The sequence below is a fragment of the Equus przewalskii genome, chromosome X (genome assembly GCF_037783145.1).
Source record: "Equus przewalskii isolate Varuska chromosome X, EquPr2, whole genome shotgun sequence".
Lineage (NCBI taxonomy): Eukaryota > Metazoa > Chordata > Mammalia > Perissodactyla > Equidae > Equus > Equus przewalskii.
The window spans coordinates 87,461,670-87,485,094 of NC_091863.1; the positions used below are offsets into that span (position 1 = coordinate 87,461,670).

Sequence of the window (23,425 nt, forward strand, 5' to 3'; positions counted from 1 at the left end):
ACATACATTTGATCTGGGGCTGTTATGAATAAAGCTGCTGTGAACATTCTTATACATATTTTTTGTAGGACATAAGCATTCATTTCTGTTGTGAATATACCTGGGAGTGCAGTTGTTGGGTTATAGGGTAGGTGTAGGTTTGTTTTCATAGATAACACCAAACTATTTTGCAAAGTGGTTTTAGTTTCAATTTCTCTTGTGACTTGTTGATGTTGAGCCTCTTTTCTTATAGTCTGTACATTCTCTTTGTAAAGTGCCTATCTTTTTCCTATTTTTAATTGGATTGTTAAATATATGTATTACAACTATCTTCTCCCATCCTCTGCCTTGTTTTTTCACTCGTCTTTTCTTGAATAGAAGTTATTAATTAAAATAAATCCAATTATTAATATCCTCTTTTATGGTTACTGCTGTTTATGTTCTGTTTTAGAAAACTTTACTTATCCCAAGGACCTGATGATATTCCTCTGTGTTTTCTTCTAGAAGTTTTATCGTTTTGCCTTTCACACTTTGATCCTTGATCTATCTTCAGTTAATTTTTGTGTATTGTTTGAAGCAGGGATAAAAGTTCATTTTTTCCCATATGAATATCCAATTGACTCGATATCATAATACGAAGGACTATCATTTCCCCACTGAACTGTGTTAGCACTTTTGTTGTAAATCTTATGACACTGTATGTGTGAGTCTGTTTCTGACCTCTCTATTTGGTTCCATTGTTCTATTTGTTTCTCCTTGCACCAGTGCCAGACTGTCTAAATTACTGTAGCTTTATAGTAAGTCTTGGCTTACTTTGCATTTCCATATACATTTTAGAATTACCTACCCAACATTTGATTTGGGGTTGCCCCACGGTTTAGTTCTTCTTCCTCTTCTCTTCTCCATCTGAAGTCGTTCAGTCTCATGACTTTAAATACCGTCTACTTTCCAGTGACTTCCAAATTTATGTCTCCTGTCCAGATATAAGTCTTTTCCTCTATATTAGTATATCCAACTGTCTGCTTAACATTTTGAACTTGATATCCTGATCAAGTTGAAGTCCTGATCTCTTTCACCTCCTCCCCCATCATTTTTCCACTCATGTCTTCCCTTTCTCATTTAAACGTGTCCACTCCAGCCTTCTGGTTGCTGGGGCTGAAAACTTTGGAGTCATCCTTGATTCCCCTCTCCTTTTGTATTCCACATATGATCCATGAGAAAATCACATTGGCTCTACTTTCAGGTATGTTCAGAATCTGACCAATTCTCATCATCTTCATTGCTGTCCCTTTGGGATGGGCTATACCATTTCTCCTAGATCACTGCAGCAGTAGCCACTTAAATGGTTACACTGTTCCCATCCTGGCACTTAGATTCCATTCTTAACATAGCAGCCAGAGTCATCCTTTTAAAACTTAAGTCATATCATGTTGCTTTTCTGTTTAAATTCTTCTACTAGATTCTCCTTTCACTCACAGTAAAAGCCACAGTCTTTATGGTGGCTTTATGGTATGTGACGTTTTATAATATGGTACTTGCTGTAACTTGTTAACTTTCTGACTTGGTTCCCCTTCCTCACTCTACTCCAACAGTCTGGTCCCCTTCATGTTCCTTGTATATGCCAAATATGGCTATTCTTTCTGCCTGGAATGCTCTACACTTGGTATGAACATACCACGTTGTTTGAGGTTTTTATCATATATCATCTCAATAAGATCTATCCTGACTACCCTATTTAAAGTTGCAAACTGCCACCCATCCCTGGCATATCCAATTCCATTTACCCTTCTCTATATTTTTCCTATAAACATAACATCTTTTGATATATGTATAAATATAATTTAATAATATATATATATAAAATCTCATAATTTGTTACCTTCATTGTTTATTATCTCTTTCCACTGGTAGAATGCGAGCACCATGAAGTCATGGAATTTTGTCTGTTTTGTTTACCAATGTATCACAAATACCTAGAACAATGCTTTGCACATAGTAGGCACTCAGTAAATATTTATCAAATGAATTGATTCTAGATATAGGCTTCTCTAATTACACTGTTAGGTAGGAATGTTATTCTTTAGTGCTAACTTCTTTAGAACCTATCTAAAGAAGGTAGACATACCCTTTTTAGTAAAATTTGTTTTTTTATTATGGTTTTCTCTAGGTGACAAGGGTGACACCTGCTTCAACTGTATTGGAACTGGTATTTCAGGGCCTCCAGGTCAGCCTGGTTTGCCAGGTCTTCCAGGTCCTCCAGGTAAAACATTCTGCCTTAGGGCAACATTTAAAAATATTTCTTAACTAGATTTTAGTGAGCTCTTAGTTCTAGAATGATGCCAGTTTCTCATTTTATAGTTAGTCGCTCATATCCATAAATAATTAAATATGAAATGCCTCTATCTGCTATGAAATAAATTATACTCTTGTTTCTAGTACCTGAAGCTACCAACATTTTCTATTAAAGCATTTTGACAATATTATTCCAGGAAACATATCTTCTATATTTTCCATATGATGAGGAAAATAACTTATACAGAGTGAGATTCCTTTCTTCCAGAAAACCAGGGGGAAAGTTCATAATGCTTGGCCCTGAGTATAGTTTCCAGTGGCAGAGCTTCTAGTCACAGGGAATGTATCACGTGTTGTCATTAAGGAACGAAGCTTCTACTGAAGTTTGGCAACTAACTGCCAATATTCCTCTTTCTATATATAACTCCTCCTTACCCATTTCCAATCAAAAGCATATTTGATATCCATCAGATCCGCAACTGTTTTAGTCAACAGCCTCTGGGGATATCCCAATATTATATTCTCTTAAATCATACTTTATGTCTGTGTCAGGGCTGAGGATAGACACCAGATCTCTTACCTTTCTGTCTAGTATGTCTGCCAAGGAAACCATTTCATTTGGAACTTGGAAATAGATTTTTAGCAAGTCTTATAGCTTTCACTGGAAGGTAATCATGTAGCCTTGTACCTCCAGTCTAGTGTTTTTCAAACTTTGGACTGCATCAGAATTACCTAGAGGGCTTGTTAAAACCCAGATTTCTGGGTCCCACCCCCAAAGTTTCTGATTCAGTAGACCTGGGATGGAGGCCCAAGAACTATCATTTCTAACCAGTACCCAGGTGATGCTGATGCAGCTGGTCCAAGGACCCATTTTGAGAACCCTGCTTTGGTAATATTTTCTCTAGTCTTTGAGCACCAAACGTTTCTCATAAACCAAATTTTCGGGAGTGACAAACCAAAGAAAGGACTAGTAAGACTCTAGGAAAATTGTTTAAGTCAGAACAAAGAAAGATATGCATGCTTTGCCCTTATCTCCTTCTCCCCTTGGCAATGGAATGAGTATAGTAGCCTGAGCACCTCTGTACATAGTACTTGGTAGCTGCAAGCTCTGAAAGGCTTTGAAGTTGAAAATAACTAAGGTTACAATATTGTATGTAACATGAAATGTTAGATTTACTTAAAAGAATGAATGATTTCCTCATTTTGAGAACATAAAATAGGAAAATGTAAATGTGAATTGTTAAATGGGATTGAATGGTGTTCTTATTTTAAAACTTGACTTCCTGACTTGCTGATTTTTATATGAGCTTTGTCATGGGCTCAAGCTCAAAGCTCACATTAATTGTGTGTGTGTGTGTGTGTTAGGATCTCTTGGTTTCCCTGGGCAGAAGGGTGAAAAAGGACATGCTGGTGCAACCGGTCCCAAAGGATTAACAGTAAGTTTTGAGTATATTATAGAGCAAAAGAAGTAGAAGAAAACCATTTACACTTTGATTTTTCACTCGTGGATATATGTAAAGGAAATTTAGGTTTTTTATTAAATTGTGATTTACTTGATTCCTTGACTCTCCCTGACTCACATGCCTCACCTGCTTCATAGCTTTGTACACTAAATGTTATTGGGTGAGTTGATGGGATAAACTGGACAGACAAAAGTGTTAGAAAAAAAAGAAACTAATTTTTTTTTTCTCTTTCTTCTGTTTCCTCTCTTTCTATCTTTTATTTCCTCAGGGCATGCCAGGAGCTCCAGGTGCTCCAGGCTTTCCTGGATCTAAAGGTGAACCTGGTGACATCCTCACTTTTCCAGGAATGAAGGGTGACAAAGGAGAGTTGGGTTCCCCTGGAGCTCCGGGGCTTCCTGGTTTACCAGGCACCCCTGGACAGGATGGATTGCCAGGGCTTCCTGGCCCCAAAGGAGAACCTGTGAGTTGGTTTGATATTCTTGGTTTCATGATGTCAAATTGTTACTTTCTTAGGATGGGCCTGGTGCTGAGAGGAACACCCAATCAATGCTTAAAAGAATGTGATTGTATGTAGTAATGGTGCATTGTTATTGACTATGTAGGGTTTCTGTACCACTCTTTTCTCTCAGTTATTTTATAAGTTCCTTCTTCTTAACTCATTATTATATTGAGTAATATTGGCTATTAATAGGTGGGCAGGAGGTTAAGATGCTTATGTGTCAGTATAAGGTTCCCTTTCTCCTACCCCACTTATTCTTGTTTGGGTTTATTTAGATCTGAAACAGAACTCTAATTTAGTTTTTATATACAGACGTACCTTGGAGATATTGTGAGTTTGGTTCCAGACCACTGCAATAAAACGAATATCATAATAAAGCAAGTCACATGAAGTTTTTGGTTTCCAAGTACATAAAGAAGTTATATTTAGACTATACTGTAGTCTATTAAGTGTGCAATAGCATTATGTCTAAAAAAACAATGTATATACCTTAAAAAAGCACGGTATTGCTAACTAGCCTTTGGCAAGTTATAATATTTGTGCTGGTGGAGGGTCTTGCCTCTATGTTGATGACTGCTGGCTGATCAGTGTAGTGGTTGCTGAAGGTTGGGGTGGCTGTGGTAATTTCTTAAAATAAGACAATAATGAAGTTTGCTGCTTTGGTTGACTCTTCCTTTCATGAACGATTTCTCTGTAGCGTGTGAGGCTGTTTGATGGCGTTTTGCCCACAATAGGACTTCTTTCAAAATTGTAGTCACTCCTCTCAAACCCTGCCACTGCTTTATGACCTAAGTGTATGTAATATTCTAAATCCTTTGTTGTCATTTGAACAATCTTCACAAGGAGTAGATTCCATCTCAAGAAACTACTTTCTTTGCTCATTCATAAGAAGCAACTCCTCATCTTTTCAAGATTTATCATAAGATTTCAGTAATTCAAGCTCCAATTCTAATTCTCTTGCTATTTCTACCACATCTGTAGTTACATCGTCCTCTGAAGTCTTGAATCCCTCAAAGTCATCCATTAGGGTTGGAATCAAATTCTAAACTCCTGTTAATGTTGATATCTTGACCTCTTCCAATGAACCACGAATGTTCTTAATGGCATCTAGAATGGTAAATCCTTTCCAGAAAGTTTCCAGTTTTCTTTGCGAAGATCCATCAGAGGAATCACTATCTATGGCAGCTATAGCCTTACAAAATGTATTTCTTAAATAATAGGACTTGAAAGTCAAAATTACTTCTTGATCCATGGGCTACAGAATGGATGTTGTGTTAGCAGGCATGAAAACAACTTTAATCTCATTGTACATCTCCATCAGAGCTCTTGGGTAACCAGGTGCTTTGTCAATGAGCAGTAATATTTTGAAAGGAATCTTTTTTCCCAAGCATTCGGTCTCAACAGTGCACTTAAAATATTCAGTAAACCATGTTGTAAACAGATGCGCTGTCATCCAGGCTTTGTTGTTCCATTTATAGAGCACAGGCAGAGTAGATTTGGCATAATTCTTAAGGACCCTAGGATTTTCAGAATGGTAAATGATCATTGGTTTCAACTTAAAGTCACCAGCTTCATTAGAACCCTAACATGAGAGTCAACCTATCCTTTGAAGCTTTAAAGCCAGGAATTGACTTTTTCTCTCCAGCTGTGAAAGTCCTAGATGGCATCTTCTTCTGCTATAAGGCTGTTTCATCTACACTGGAAATCTGTTGTTTAGGGTAGCCACCTTCATTAATGATCTTAGCTAGATCTTCTGGATAACTTGCTGCAGCTTCTCCATCAGCACTTGCTGCTTTACCTCGCACTTTTATGTTATGGACACGGCTTCTTTCCTTAAACTTCATGAACCAACCTCTGTTAGCCTCAGACTTTTTTCTGTAGCTTCCTAACGTCTCTCAGCCTTCATAGTATTGAAGAGAGTTAGGGCCTTGCTCTGGATTAGGCTTTGGCTCAATGTAATGTTGTGGCTGGTTTGATCTTCTATGCAGACCCCTAAAACTTTATCCTTATCAGCAGTAGGCTGTTTTGCTTTCTTGTCATTCATGTGTTACTAGAGTAGCACTTTTAATTTCCTTCAAGAACTTTTCCTTTGCATTCACAACTTGGCTAACTGTTTGGTACAAGAGGCCTAGCTTTCAGGCTATCTTGGCTTTCAACATGCCTGCCTCACCAAGCTTAATCATTTCTAGCTTTTTTTTTTTTTTTTGATGCGGAAGATTGGCCCTGAGCTAACATCTGTTGCCAATCTTCCTCTTTCTTTTTCCCAAAGCCCCAGTATATAGTTGTATATCCCAGTTTTAAGTCCTTCTAATTCTTCTGTGTGGGATGCTGCCACAGCATGGCTTGATGAACGGTGCTTAGGTCTGTGCCCAGGATCGGAAACAGTGAACCCTGGGCTGCCAAAGTGGAGTGCGCAAACTTAACCACCACACCACGGGGCTGGCCCCAATCATTTCTAGCTTTTGATTAAAGAGAGAGATGTGCGACTCTCCTCTTACCTGAACACTTAAAGGCCTAATTTCAATACTGTTGTCTCAGGGAATAGGGAGGCCTGAGGAGAGGGAGAGAGATTGGGGAACGGCCCATAGTTGGAGCAGTCAGTCAGAACACACACAACTTATCGATTAAGTTTGCCATCTTATATGGGCACAGTTTGTGGCACCCCAACACAATTACAATAGTAACATGAAAGATCACTGATCACAAATCACCATAACAAATATAATAATAATGAAAAAGTTTGAAATATTATGAGAGTTACCAAAATGTGACACAGAGACACAAAGTGAGCAAATTCTATTGGAAAAATGATGCCTGTAGACTTGCTCAATGCAGGGTTGCCACAAACCTTCAATTTGTAAAAAACATGGTATCTGTGAAGTGCAATAAAGCAAAGCACAATGAAATCAAGTGTTCCTTTATAGTAAGCTTAGAGATTAGGGTGAATAGATGACCATGTTAAATGTGCCACAAAGCCTGAAGATTGAATATAAATGAACAGTCTTGTTTTGTGCATAACACACAGCCCAGGATATTTAGGTGGGAAGTGATATTTTATAAAATTATTACTAGACTGTAAACTGTTCAGCTTAAACTAGAATGTGAGCTTCATGAAGGCAGAGATTTTTGTCTATTATTGTTCTTTGTCATGTCACTAGTGCTTGGCACATAGTAGGAACTCAAAAATATTTGTTGAAGAAATGAATGACTAAGTGGAGTGATCACACATACCATCTGATAGTATCACACACTTATGTAGCTTTTGAGAACTATTTATGGCTGTATCATTTCTCTAGTTGTATTCAGTAATATCAACCTACAGATAGCTGGTATATCTATATGTTTCTGTATTAAACTTTTCCCTTTTCAGGGTGGAATTGCTTTTAAGGGTGAAAGAGGTCCTCCTGGGAACCCAGGTTTGCCAGGTCTCCCAGGGAGTAGAGGGCCTATGGGCCCTCCTGGTTTTGGCCCTCCAGGCCCAGTAGGTGAAAAAGGCATACAAGGTGTGGCAGGAAATCCAGGCCAGCCAGGATTACCAGGTGAGTTTACTATGGTTGTTTTGTTGTTAGTTTGGTGCTTAAAAGCAGAAATCTATTATCTTTTGGCCAGTCTTGGCTTCCTTTCATGAGAGATGTGTTTCCCTGGCCATTTATATTTGGGCTTTTCATAGCTCTTTAGCAAAGGAACACAGTGTGTGTGTGTGTGTTTTAAGGGTGATTTCTCTTTAAATTGTTTCTGACTGTCTTCATTGTTATTGTTTTTAAGTACATGATACATAATGCAAAGTTTAACAAATACTTATAATGGAAACACACACATCAAGGAACAGAACATTGCCAGCATCCTACAAAACCCCCATCCTCTTCTGTCTGTCCTTTCCTGATCACAACCCCCTTCCATTTCTCCAAAGATAAACACTGTCCTGACATTTGCATAATTTCCTTCCATTTACCCCCTAGTTTTATCACCTAGATATGCATCCCTAGACAAATATTTTAATTATGCTTCTTTTTGAACCTTACAGTAATGGAATCATAAAGTACATATTTTTTATATTAACTTTGTATAGCTACAGTACATTCATTTTCATTGCTGTATAGTATCCTTTTGTGTGTGTACCTGTGTGTGTGTGTGTGTGTGTGTGTGTGTATCACAGTTGATTTATCCACTCTATTGTTAATGGACAATTGAGTTATTTATGGTTCAGGCCTATTATAACTAATGCTTCTATGTATATTCTTGTATGTATATCCTGGTGTACATGTGCACACACTTCTCTGGGGCCAGGATCAGCGCACTATGGTCCATGGATCAAATCTGGGTCACCACTTATTATCATAAATGAAAGTTTTGTTTGAACCCATCTACACTCATTCACTATTGTCTATGGTTGCTTTTGCACCGCAATCACAGAGTTGGGTAGTTGCTACAGAGACCATATGGCCCACAAAGCCTACGGTATTTACTGTCTGGGTCCTTTAGAGAAAAAAACTTGTCAATCCCTGGGCTGTGGTATACATTTAAGATTAGCATTTTCGAGGCATAGGATAAATGCATCTTCAGCTTTACTAGATAATCCCAAACTATGTCCAGAGCAATTGTACTAATTTGTACCCCCACCAGCAGTGTTGGAGATTTCTTTTTGCTGTACATTCTCGTAAACATTCTATCTTGTCAGACCTTTACATTTTTGCCAATCTGTTGAGTGTGATATATCTCATGGCAGTTTTATTTTTCATTTCTCTGATTGCATTAAAGTTTAGCACCTTTTCATGTTTATTGAGTATTTGAATTTCCACTTTTGAAATGCCTATTCAAGGGTTTTGACCATTTTTTTCTATTGGATTGTTTCTTTTTCTTATTGATATAGAGGAATTTTTAAATATGTATTCTGTGTATTAGTTCACAGAATTGTTAGCTATTTATTTTGCAAAATCTTCACTCACTGTGAGCCATTTTCACTCTCTGTATGGTATCTTTAATGAACAGAAATCAATTTGAATGTTGTCAAATTTATTAATTTTTTTCTCTCATGGTTAGTCCTTTTTATATCATGTTTAAGAAATCCATCTTTATTCTGAGCCTATTTCAAGTTCCTATTTCAATTAATGAGAAGTAGGTGCAATTGAACTGTGCACACATAAAACCTTAAGGTACTGTTAGTTTACCAAAAAGTAAAAATGTTTTTCTTATTTACTACTGTTTGATTTTATTTTAGGCTCTTTTGACCTATATTTAAAAAATATTTTTATAGATGCCATCTTCAATCATGGAAGCTCTTAAAGCTGTCATCTACTTTTGTCTTCGAAATTTCATCTTTCTGTTTGATATCTTCCTTGAATATATAATATGGGATTGTTTTTCTTGTGGGTTTTTGTTAGTTTGCATTTTCAAAAGATTATAGATACTCTCTTTTTTTAATTAAAGGAGATCTTTAGTCAAGTGAACACTTCTCATTCACTATTGATTCCCTTTCGTTCTTAGGTCCTAAAGGTGATCCAGGTCAGACCATAACCCAGCCCGGGAAGCCTGGTCTGCCTGGTAATCCAGGCAGGGATGGTGAAGTAGGTCTTCCAGGTACGTGAGGAATTTATTTGACCACATCTTCAACACTTAGTGGCTTCTTTCTTGGAAAGTTTCTCTTTCAAAAAACTACTGTTTCTCCCTAGGTGACCCTGGACTCCCAGGCCAGCCAGGCTTGCCAGGAATACCCGGTAGCAAAGGGGAACCAGGTATCCCTGGAATTGGGCTTCCTGGACCACCCGGTCCCAAAGGTATGTAGGACTGAGTAGCAGTCAGGGTAGGTTAGCTAGTTAGTATGACATTATTGTTTGCTATAGTTCACTCAACATATAAAATATAATAATTGTACCTTTTTTCTATGTACTATAAGGAATGTAAATGGAAAATCACAGCATGTATGCACTATAATTTCATTGTCTTTAGAACAAGAAAATATCTAAACTATAGATATGCAAAAATGATATATAAGCTTTAAAAATCACAGTAATTATGGTTTTTTGTGTTCACCATTGTATTTTCAGGGCTTAGAAAAGTTCCTGGCACATAGTAAGCACTCAATAGATATTTGTTAAATGAATGGGTTGTATTAAACAAAAAACAGATTTATTGCATAAATGTATCAAGTAATGTTTTATCCTAAATCATATTCTCTTGATTTACTGAAACTTTTTAGGGCTATTGCTTCAGTTATGCTTTATTCCTCACAGAACTTATTCTCATGAAGGCAAGAGTGTGCACTGGTCTGAGAACAGTGCTTAAACACGTCCTTACTCATTCATACTAAATGACTTCAAAAGTGTCCGATTTGATTTCGTGTGTATATACGTGTGTGATACCTGCAATTGTTTTTAGCTCATTTCCAGAATTATGTGATGAGCCTTTTATCGTACTATATCCAGATGTAAGCAGAAGAAAAGTTTTTCTGTGTTTTTGTGTGGGATTCATTCCTTATGTTTAGTTCTAGCTCATTAGCAATAGGTCTCATTTTCCATTAGAAAAGCCTATCTTCCACACACATTAGCTGTATATGAAAATGATAGGACCGTAAGGTGATTAAGAGGGAATACCAAGTATCTGTAAGGCTTGATCCTAAATAGTTATCTAGAATGTCATTGTGGTTTTAACATCTTACTGTAGTCACTACGCATGACTGGATAAAGTGAAAATGTGGGTTTGGGAGTTTGGATATCTTTCTTAAAGTGATATCTCTTTGGAAATTAAAAAATGACTTATCACTTTACAGGTTTTCCTGGAATTCCAGGACCTCCAGGAGCACCTGGGGCACCTGGAAGAATTGGTCTAGAAGGCCCTTCTGGGCCACCAGGCTTTCCAGGACCAAAGGTCTGGGACATTTTACTTTATTTTTTTCCCTTTTGCTATCTCCTCTACCTTCCTTAGCCCTAGCTCTCTATTTTGACTTAGACATTATCCCAAGCCTTCCCTGTATAAATACAACTTAGCTAATTATATTTTCATTTAAAATATTTAACCCAAAATAATCCAAGAGGTCATATTTGAGGCAAAAAGAAAAAAAGTTTCTGAACCTGTTTTAGAGTGACCAATTATTTGATGAGATGAGATGAGAGATTATAGATGAGAGAATACAATCATTGGCTCCCCCTGGGCTTCCCTGTAGTATCACCATCCCATTTAATCTCTGACCATGCCTGTGTGATGATTGGTTAAAATGGTGTTGAATAGCATGTCAGGAACTTCCCATACTGTTTTCCTCTGTCCCAATTCCATCCCAGATACATAATGCAAATCACTGCTATTGACTTAGTAGTAATAGTAATAATAGTAATAATAATAATAGCAATACTGTGTTTGAGTTACCTCCCATTCCTTTTATTATATCTTAGCTAATCTAAAATTTTTCTCAGTCAACCTTCAGCAAACTGCTGTGGTATGAGGTATCCTGACTGTTCCTGTATTTCATCTGTGCTTAATTAATGTAAGCTTCCTGTGTTTTCATCATTACTACTTTTTTTCACGGGAAGGACAATGAACCATGACCTCAGCTTTCATGAGAAACCACTTCTCTATTGATTGTTTTTATTTGCATGTGAACTTTTTCAAATGAACACAAAAGTAAAGGGAATAATGCAATAAATTTTCATATATCCATCACTCAGATTCCAAATTATCAAGATTTTATCATATTTGCTTCATCCATTCCTTTTTCTTTACTGAAGTATTTTAATCTACATCTCAAAATTGTGTCATTTCACCTATAAATACTTGAGTATTCATCTCTACGTAAATGGACGTTTTATATGGAAACCACAATGCCATTATTATACTTTGTCAAATTTAAAATAATCATCTAATACTCAGTCTATAATCACATTTTCTCACTTGGGTTCTTTAATCTCATGCTCTCTCAGTTATCTCTTTCTTGTCCAGAAACCAGTCCAAATCATTTAATTTGTTTTCTAAGCCCTGTTTCCCATCCTTCCAGATGTTCTCTTCACATACCAATTACTTTTCATTTGGTTGTCCTACTCTCTCTCCCACAGGAAACAAAAAAGTATTACCTTGTACTTTCTGCTTTAAATTCTCTATGGTAAACAATAAACACCAAGAAAGTCATGGGAATTTTTGTTGTGTTTTCTCATGTGTATACTCAAGGGAGAACCAGGATTTGGGCTACCTGGGCCACCTGGGCCTCCAGGACTCCCAGGTTTTAGAGGAACACTTGGTCCAAAAGGGGATCGTGGTTTTCCAGGACCTCAAGGTCCTCCAGGACGCACTGGCTTGGATGGGCTGCCTGGACCAAAAGGTATGGAGGCTTTTACTACTTCTCAGTTTGCTTTTAACTTTTATATAAATTGGAATTGTTGGACAGTTCATAGATGATAAGTCAAATTAACTGGAAAGCCCATGCTGCCACTCTGTCACAGCTTTTGTGTTTTCTTCCTCCGTTGATATTTTTTGTGTTTTATTTCATTGAATAGATGATATAATCGTATATGTATAAAACTAACACTGAGAAGTCTTCCTTTTACCCCATCTCAATTCACTCTGTTCCTCCCATCCCATATGTAGCCACTTTGTAGTTATTTATCCTTCTAGTATTCCTTCATACCAATACAAACCACTAAGAATATATATTTTTATTTCCTACCTTTCTCAAAAGATAGAGTGCTACCTTTTGGCTTTTTGCACTTTATTTACTTCACTTAACTTTGTATCCTAGAGGTCACTCCATATCATTACATAGAGATCTTGATTTTTTTAAAAATAGCTGCCTAGTGTTGAATTGCTTGGGTATACTATAATTTATTCTACCAGTTGCTAGTTGCTATATTGGGTTTTTGATAATCTTTTCTTATTATAAATAATGCCACAGTGAATAATCTTGCTGAGATGTTATTCCTATGTGTACAGGTGTAATAGTAAAATAGAGTAATGAAAATGGATTTCCTGAATTGAAGGGTAAATGCGTCTCTAGATATTGTCAGATTCCTCTCCATTTGCACCATTTTACACTCCCAGCAGCACTGTATGAGTGTGCTTGTTTCCCCACGGCCTTGCTAAGTGAGTATGTTGACAAATTCTTGGATTTTTGCCAACCTGCTGGAAGTAAGTAGGTATCTCAGTATAGTTTTTTAAACATTTTATTGTGAAAATTTTCAAACAGAAAATTAAAACAATTGCACAGTGAAAGCCCATATATCCACCACTTAGATTCTACAATTAATATTTTATCTCTCTGCCAACATTTTATTTTCAAAATTTTCATATACACAGCTAAGTAGAAAGAATTTTATCTATCAACATTTTACTTTACATGATCTGTCATGTATATATCCATCCCTTTCTCCATCCATTGACTTTGATGCATTTCAAAGTAAATTGCAACAAAGCAGTACAGTTCTCCCTAAATACTTCAGCATGCATACCATAACCACAATTTTATGGTGTTTTTCTTTTGATATAAAAGTCACATTAAATGAGATCCACAAGTCTTAAGGGTACATTTGCTGGAGTTTGACAAATGCATACACCTGTGTATCCAAACCTCTATCAAGATATAATCCTAGAAATTTCCCTTTTGCCCCTTTCCTCAGTCCCTACGCCAACATACGCAGTGGCAACTATACTGTAATGATGTTTTTAATCATAAATTAATTATACCTGTTCTAAAACTCCATATGGAATCATACAGTATGCAATTTCTTTGTAAGGCTTCTTTCACTCAGAATATTGTTTCTCAGATCCATTCATGTTGTTGTGTTTATCAGTAGTTCTTTATTTCTTGTTATTGGGTATTTCATTGTATAAATATTCCAAAGTTTGTTTATCTATTCTCCATTGATGGACACTTGGACTGTGTCAAGTTTTTGGATATTATGAGTGAAGCTGTTAAGAACATTCTTTTATAAGTCTTTTTATGGATATGTGCTTTCATTTTGCTTGTAAATATCTAAAAGTATAATTGTTGGGTCATAAGACAGGAATATATTAGTTGTGTAAGAAACTGCTAGACCATTTTCCAAAATGATTGTACCATTTTAAACTCACACCAGAGTAGTATGAAAGTTTCCATTGTTCCACCTTCTCTCCAACATTTGGTGTTATCAGTCTTTTCATTTTTTATTTTGGTAGGTGTTTTGGTAACATATTTTGGTTTTAGTTTGCATTTTCCTGATGACCAATGATATTGAACTCTTTTACATGTACTGGTGGGTTATTTATGCATTCAAATATGTTTCCCATTTTAAAATATGGGTTGTTTCTCTTTCAATCAAGATCAAGTTGAAAGTGATCTTTATATATCTTGTGTATTGGTCCTTTGTCAAATATGTTTTTATGAGTATTATTTCCCTATGTGGCTTGCCTATTCATTTTCTTATCAGTGTATTTTGACAAACAAAAGTTTCAATTTTATTCATGTTTCATTTGTCAATTATTTTCTTATATGATTATTATTTTTTGTGTTTTGTCGAAGAAACCTTGTCTTGTCCCAAAGTTATAAAGATATTCTGTTTTATTTTATTTTTCATAGTTTTAGCTTTTATGTTTAAGACTATTATCCATCTTAAATAATTTTATTCAGCATCATTTGTTTAAAGAGCTCCCTCCCCATTGGATTACTTTTGTGTCTGTGTCAAAAATTAAATGACTATTTGTGTGTGGCTCTGTTCCTATGCTATCAATTCTACTTATCTATTTTGACTATCCTTAAGTCGATACCAACTGTTTCTACTACAGTAGCTTTATACTAAGACTTGATATCAAGTAATATAAGTCCTCCAACTTTGTTCTTTTTTAAAAAAATTCTTTGGATATAATAGGTCCTTTGTCTTTACTCTCAGGGTATTTTAAATTTGTGTTTCCATTATTATAAGTGAAATTGACCATATTTTCATATGTTTGAGACATATATGTTTTTTCCTATAAATGCTCATGTCCTTTGTTCATTTCTCTGTTGATTTCTTCTACTTCCTTGGTTTTGATTCCCCTAATTATGTATAGGAATAGAATTAACCTAGCTGGTTTAGCAATTGTTTTTTCCTTTCTGGTTTGCAGGGAACTGAAGTGTCCTGGTCAATGTTTTGGCCCTCAGAGAATAATCTGAACAGCTCCATGTTCCTGAAACATGTTGGATTGATTCCTATTAAAACAATAAGACTGCATAGCCCAATTTAACCAGGCTAGATTCTGCCAGCAAAAGCCCCCAAAGAGCTCAGTACAAATTCTTGTTAGATAAGCTCTTTAAAAAATACCTTTTGTCTTTGAGTAAACAGTTCTGGCCAGCTGTAAACTGGAATACTCATAGTTACGGGTAGTTTTTTCCACCAGTTATCACCTCCAGCTTAGACCTGTGATCCAGAAAATTGCGGATAGAGACATTCCACGTAATAAGCTATGTGGCAAGCAGTTTCCCTATTGAAATTGCTCACTCAGTGTACTTTGTTTATAAAAATGTCCTTGAGATAGTGGTTGAGAAGAAATGGGTTGAAGCCTATTTTAAACATCAGCTTCTTAGCAGGCATATGCCTAATCTTTGAAAGGAAGTATAGGATCCCCATATCCTAATAGGAATCATTCTCAAGTATTAAAACCCCAGTATAGTTCCTAAGGTGCTAGAAGAAAAAGAATTTGGAATTTTCTGCTATGTAATTCCTTCATTCCACCAACAGTTATTAGGTTCTTATTCTGTGCCAGATACTACTTGAGTCACTAGAAACACAAAGGCATAGACTCTGCTTTTGAAGATGTCAGAGATTGCTCTCTAGTGTAAGAAAATCTAGGTGGCATCCCTGTGATAGTGGTTATCTCAACAGGAACTTTTATGAATTTCTATCACTAATGTTTTGGATCAATACAGCACAGTCAAAACTCAGCAAGCAGATCACAATGAAAGTTCACCCACCAGACACACTTATACCAGTGGCTGAGTATTAGAACTTAGTAACTAAAGTATAGGAGAGATTAATGCAGCACTTTCAAAGCAGCATAGTGACCAATTAATATCCATCAGGAAAGAAGTATATGAGGAAGAAAATGTGCTTAAGACTAACCATTAGAATCATGTTAAGCAAAAATGAAAAAAAGAAGATAACTATTGAAGTATTCAGTCTCGCTCATATGTTACTTTTGTTCAGTGCCTCATCTATGGTGACTTGGGAGGCATCAAATGGGAGGAGACACTTGAACTGAGTTTTTAGGGAAGAACGTCCCAGGTAGCAGGAGTAACGAGCAAAAGTATCATTATGACTAATAGAATGATGTGTTTAGAAATATTGAAAGAAATAAAATTAAAATATAATTTGCAAAAAAACCTATATCATATCTAGAAATTAATAAAACAAAATGTGCCTAATGTATTTGGGGAAAAAATTAAAACTTTATTATTAATGACTTTAAAAAAGGTAAAATTAATTGGGTGATAAATCATATGTTTGGATGGGAAGAGTCTATGATGTCAACTCTTCCCAAATTTTTCTGTAAATATAATGCGTTTTCAATGAGAATTCAAGTAGGAGATTTTAAGAATCACTTGACATGACCGATTCTGAAACTTAATATTTACCAAACATATACCAAAATATATTATAAAATCATTGTAATTATAGCATTGTGAACCAGTGCAGAAACACACAAGTAGACCAATAGAGTAGAAAGAGTCGAGAAACATATTCATGTATACATAGAAACTTGGTATATCATAGAAATATCATCATTAGTAAGTAGGGAAAGAACAGAGTCTTTAAAAGTTTGTAGTGAGTAAGTGGTCTCAATGAAATAAATCCCTAATGCACAATATATTTAAAAAGTAATTAGGGGCCAGCTCCGTGGCCGAGTGGTTAAGTTCACACATTCTGCTGCGGTGGCCCAGGGTTCGGATCCTGGGCGTGGACATGGCACTGCTCATCAGGCCACGTTGAGGTGGCGTCCCACATCCCACAACTACAAGGACATGCAACTAAGATATACAACTGTGTACGGGGGGCAGGGTTGGGGAGATAAAAGCAGAAAAAAAAAGATTGGCGACAGTTGTTAGCCCAGGTGCCAATCTTTTGGGGAAAAAAAAAGGAAGGTTGGCAACAGTTGTTAGCGCAGGTGTCAATCTTTAAAATAAATAAATAAATAAAAAGTAATTAAAATCATAAACATGAAAAGTAAAATTAAAAGAATTTTATGAGAAAATGTGGAAGACAGGGAAAGATAGATTTTTGTGGCACCTTAAGATTATACAACTTTGGCAGCTCTCTTTTATAAGTAGAATATAAAATTACAAATAGAGAATTGGGATATTGTAATGCCTGAAATCTGCTAATCTTCAACCAACTAGACTTTATGCTCAGTCAACTACCATGGGCAACACTTGGTATTAACTTCCTGTAGAAGGATGCAAGGATAGGATGTACACTATTCCAGCAATGCAGTGTCTGGTGTTTCTCTTCAGCATGACTCCTCAACATTGACATTTATAGAACATTCCACTCAACAAGAGCAGAAAATACATTCTTTTCGAGTGCACGTGGAACATTTACCATGATAGACCATAATCTAGGCTCTAAAAAAGACTTTGACAAGTTAAAAATACTGAAGTCATATAGTAGATTCTCTTGCCATAACAGATCTAACAAGAAATCAGTAATAGAAAGCTATCTGGGAAAATCTTGCCATATTTAGAAAATAACCAAAACACTTCTAAAAAACCCATCAATCAAAGGAGAAATCACTAGGAAAATTAGAAAATATTTTAAATTGAATGAAAATGAAAGTAAAACATATCAAAATTTGTAAGATGCAGATACAGAAGTGATTAGGAAAAATTCATATATGAAAAGTTTTTATTAGGAAAAAAGAACAATCTCAAATAAATTCTCTAACTTTTGACCTTAAGAAATTAGACAAGGAAAGCCAAATAAAAAGATGATCAGAAGATAGAGCAAAAATAATAATAAGAGCAGATATCAATGAAATCGAAAACTGAATACAATAGAAAAATTCTCTGAGACCAAATGAGGTTCTTTGAAAAGATTAATGAAATGGATATTCTTCTAGCCAAGCCAACCAAGAAAACAAGAGAAGAGACACATGATACTAATATTAGGAATGAAAGAGGGGACATCATACAGACCCTACAGACATTAAAAAAATAACAAGGGAGTATAATAAATAACTATATGTCCATAAATTTGACAGCTTAGAGGAAATGAATGAATTTCTTGAAAGATACAAACTATTGAAGCTCACTTAAGAAGAAATAGATAATCCAGGTGTTTATTAAACAAATTGAGTTTATGGGGCCAGCCCAGTGGCATAGTGGTTAAGTTCACACATTCTGCTTTGGCAGCCTGGAGTTCTCAGGTTCGGGTCCTGTGCAGACCTAAACACCACTCATCAAGCCATGCTGTGGTGGAGTCCCACATACAAAATAAGGGAAGATTGGCACAGATGTTAGCTCAGGGCAAATCTTCCTTACCAAAACTAAATCAATAAACAAAGGACTTCATCAAAATTTAAAAAAATAAAGAATATGCTTGTAGCTAAATATTAAAAAAAAAACGAAAGTGAGTTTGTAGTTAAAATCCTGCCAACAAAGAAAACTAGGTCCAGATGGCATCACTGGTAAATTCTAACAAACATTTAAAGAATCAGTAACACCAGTTCAATACAATCTCTTCCCAAAAATAGAAGTGAATGGATTGCTTCCCAACCATTGTATGAGGCCAGCATTACCCTGATATCAAAACCAGACAAAGGCATTACAAGAAAAGAAAGCTATAGACTGGTATCTCTCATAAATATCGATGTAAAAATCCTTGAGGAAATATTGGCAAATCAAATCCAACAATATGTAAAAAGGATTGTACACTACAACCAAGTAAGGTTTATCCTCAGAATAGAAGGCTGATTTGAAAAGTAGTGTAATTTGCTATATCAATAGTCTGAAGAAGAAAAATTATATTATCATCTCAATAGATGCTGAAAATTCTTTGACAAAATTTAACATCCATTCTGAGAAAGTACTCTCAGAAAATTAGGAATAGAAAGGAACTTCCTTTGCATGATAAAGAACGTTTACAAAAAACTTGATCCTTCATATTTAGTGGTGAAAGACTGACTGCTCCCCCCCCCCCCCCCCCCCGCCAAAGATACGGAACAAACACAAAGATGTCCTTTCTAACCACTCCTTTTCAGTATCTACTGGAAATCCTATAAGGCAATGAAATGCTACAAGGCAAGGAAAAGAAAGAAAAGGCATGCAGATTGGCAAGGCAGAAATAAAACTATTCATAGATGACATGATTTTCTACATAGAAAATCTTAAGGAATGTACAAAAAACTCCTAGAACTAAGAAATGAATTTAGTAGGATCATAGGATACAAGGCAAATATACAAAAATGAACTATATTTCTATATACTAGCAATGAATAATTAGAAATGAAAATTTTTTAAAAAAAGCGATATTTAAAATAGCATGAAATAACACGAAATGCTTAGGTATAGTTCTAACTAAATATGTGCAGAATGCGTATGTGGAAAACTAGAAAACACTTATGACAAAAATCAAAGATCCAAATAAATGGAAAAATATGTTGTGTTCATAAATTGGAAGGTTCAATATTGTTAAGATTTCAATTTTCTCCCTGTTGATCCATAGATTGAACATATTCCTGAGCAAAACTCAGCAATAGTTTCTTTTTCTAAAATTTATTTAGAAAAACAAAGGACCTGGAATGACCAAAACAATTTGAGAAAGAATTGCAGAGTTGGAGGATTCATCGTACTTAATTTCAAAACTTAATATAAAGCCACAGTAATTAAGATAGTGTGGTATACATGAAATGACAGACACATAGATCGACGGAACATAATAAGCAGCACAAAAATAGACCTACACAATTGGATTTTTAACAAAGATGCAAAGGCAATTTCAATAGAAAAATAAGTCTTTTCAACAAATGGTCCTAAATCAGTTGGACATACATATGCAAAAACAAAACAAAAAAAGATGAATCTTGACCCATACTTCATATCTTGTGCAAAATTAACTCAGAATGGATCGTAGACCTAAATGTAAGACCTAAAATGATAAAACTTTTGGAACAGAGGCAGGCAAACATTTTCTATAAAGGGCCAGATAGTAATTATTTTAGTCTTTGTGGGCCACCTTTGGTTTCTGTCACATAAACTTTTTTTTTTACAACCTTTAGAAATACAGAAACCATTCTTAGCTCAGAGGCAGTTGAAAATCAGGCCTACAGGTCAAATAGCCCACGAGCAGTATTTTATTGTACCTTGTTTTAGACAAAAGCATAGGAGAAAATCTGTGTGATTGTAGGTTAGGCAAAGAGTTGTTAGATACAACACCAAAAGAATGATCCATAAAAGAAAAAAATTGATAAGTTGGACTTCATTAAAATGAAATGTACTTTCATATCATTTGTCTGACAAAGGACTTATAACCAGAATATATGAAGAACTCTCAAAAGTCAATAATAAACAACCAAATTTAAAGAATATAATTGGAAATATAAGCAAAAGATTTGAACAGATACTTCACCAAAGAAGAGATATGAATGGCTAATAGGCACATGTGAAAATTATCAATGTAATTAGTCATCTAAGAAATGTGAGGAAAAACTACAAGGAGATACTACTTCCTGTCCTATCGGAACAGGCTTCAAAAAAGAAGGAAGACTGACAATACTAAGTGCTGCCAAGCATACATAGTAACTAGAACTTTCATATATTGCTATTTGAAATGCAAAATGGTACAGCCACTTTGAAAAACAGTTTGTCAGTTTTGTATAGCATTAAACATACCCTTACCACACTCACCCGGCAATCCCACACCTAGTTATTTATCCAAGAAAAGGGTAAACCTTCACATAAAAACCTGTAAGTCAATATTCATAGCAGCTTTATTTATAATCAACAAGAACTGGAAACAGCCCAAATGTCCTTCAACTGGTGAAGAGATGAACAAATCATGGCATATTCACATAATGTAATCTTATCCAGCAATAAAAAGTAACAAACTACTGATACATACAACAACATGGGTGAATCTCCATGCATTATGTTAAGTGAAAGAAGACATACTCAAAAGGCTACATACTGTATGATTGCATTTATATGATATTCTGGAAAGGGAAAAACTATAACATGTAAAATAGATCAGCAGTTGCCAGAGAATTAGGGTGTGGGGAGGGTTTGACTCCAACCAGGCACAGAGAGCCTTTTAGGTGATGGAACAATATCTATGTTTATCTTCAATGTCTTGATTTTGATGGTGATTATGTGACTATATACATTTGTCAAAACTCATCAAGGTGTACATTAAAAAGAGTGAATTTTAGTATACATAAATTTTTTAAAGTAAGAGGGACAGACAGAAGATAGACAGTGAAGTTTCTAAGGTCAAAGAAATGTTTTACTAATGATGGGAGAGGCTTGAGCATTTTTATAGGCCATAGGCCCAAGTTAGTAAATAGGAAGATGTTAAAGGTTATCTACCTTAAAATAAGTTAATTTGAAAATATATTTTAAACATATAAATAAATACTTGCCCAAGATGAGTTGCAAGTAAAAGAAATGTGTGGTGTGTAATATTTTGTGAAGTTGATTTAAGTACTGAATTTGAGTGTTCATCATAAGTTAAACTACAAGTCTGTAACTTTTAATGGATTCCCTATCATCTGCTCTGAGTACTTGTGCCTACTTTTCTCCCTTAATGAATGGATAGCTTTTCAAGATCCCTGCTTAATATGATATGTCTTTTCACATGAGTATAGTAGTTCCTAAGGACTAGTGACTCAACTGTTGTTGTTTTTAAGATCTAAACTACATTTATTTCTTAAAGGTGACATTGGACCAAATGGACAACCTGGGCCAATGGGACCTCCTGGGCTACCAGGAATAGGTGTTCAGGGACCACCAGGGCCACCGGGGATTCCTGGACCAATAGGCCAACCTGGTAAGATTGGAGTAAATGTGCATTTTTGTAACACTCATTATATAGAAGTTGGTTAGTTCATCAATAAAGTGTAACCTACGTTTTCCAGAAAACAGATTTGAGAGGTAACATATCTACTTGTATAATTTTGTAAAAGTGAAAAAGTACAGATCACAGCATAAGAGCTGTTTTAATCCCTGATATTTCTCCTCCCTGTTCATTTAGAATTGATCTGTTAACGATTGCAGTATGTTGCCACAGCATATAATCATTGAGCTAGTGAGTCTTGAAATCACAAACCTAAGAACTTTTACTGCTGATCATTTCAGACCTGAGTAACTACAGTATTAATAGACCTTTGTCTGTGGAACCTCTTAACATTTCTTAGCACATGAGAACTAGAGTTAAAAACGTTCTATTAAAAATATATTTTAGGCATTCTCATTTCTTTTTTTAAATATTTATTAAGTGAGTTGAATTTTTTCCTCTTTTGCCCCTAAATCAGCAATCACTTTGCAACTCATAAGTACTCTAAATTTTTTTATATGACTACACAAAAGTGTTTTGTCAGCTTGTAACCTTATATCGAATCATATGGTTCTTCTACATTTGTGTGAGAGCTCACTCGAGTTTATGGATTCTGAGCCATCTAGTGATGTGAATTCTTTTTACTTAATGTAGACAGGCACACTAAGGACCACTCTTGGGCCAACATTATGTTTTTTCAAAGCACTGTAATAATTCATAAAAATAAAACAAATATGCAACATTTAATCATTCTTTAATTTACATGAATGCATCAGATGACTTAAGCACACAGTTCAGATTGACATAGATTGATTTTGAAACAACGGAAATATATTTTCTGACCTTAAATGGCAGTAGGTATTTTCTTAGTTATTATGCTAAAAATCTAGAAACACTGATTAACAATATAAAAACCATGGAAAGTAAAGATTATTTTTATGTCCTATTTAAAAAATTTATTTTATGGAACATTGTCACTTTTTTTTATAGCCCGTAACTTGTTACTAGTGATTTAAAAATAAGAAAACTTAGTGTTGCTTTGAACCAGGTTGTTATAAAGTATCTGTTTCAAGGCTCATGAAAAAAACCATTCTGTCCAACTAGCATAGCAGAGAGATCTTGAGAAAAAACAATTAATATTTAGGTTTGGCCATTATAGTCTTGGCCTGCTGTTCCACAAAGGTGGCTAAAATGAATTTAGCATTTCTGTTGTGTTT

General features: G+C 35.3%; 1 protein-coding gene across 1 annotated transcript in view; it reads left to right on the top strand.

The window, feature by feature from the left end:
- Positions 1-23,425, top strand: part of COL4A5 (collagen type IV alpha 5 chain) — a 225,602-nt gene that overhangs the window by 132,588 nt on the left and 69,589 nt on the right. Inside the window, exons 22-30 of the mRNA XM_008532626.2 lie at positions 2,147-2,239; positions 3,637-3,707; positions 4,003-4,194; positions 7,604-7,772; positions 9,718-9,810; positions 9,903-10,007; positions 11,000-11,097; positions 12,388-12,538; positions 22,089-22,202. Of these exons, the coding sequence (XP_008530848.2) occupies positions 2,147-2,239; positions 3,637-3,707; positions 4,003-4,194; positions 7,604-7,772; positions 9,718-9,810; positions 9,903-10,007; positions 11,000-11,097; positions 12,388-12,538; positions 22,089-22,202 (1,086 nt within the window). The remainder of the gene's footprint in view (positions 1-2,146; positions 2,240-3,636; positions 3,708-4,002; positions 4,195-7,603; positions 7,773-9,717; positions 9,811-9,902; positions 10,008-10,999; positions 11,098-12,387; positions 12,539-22,088; positions 22,203-23,425) is intronic.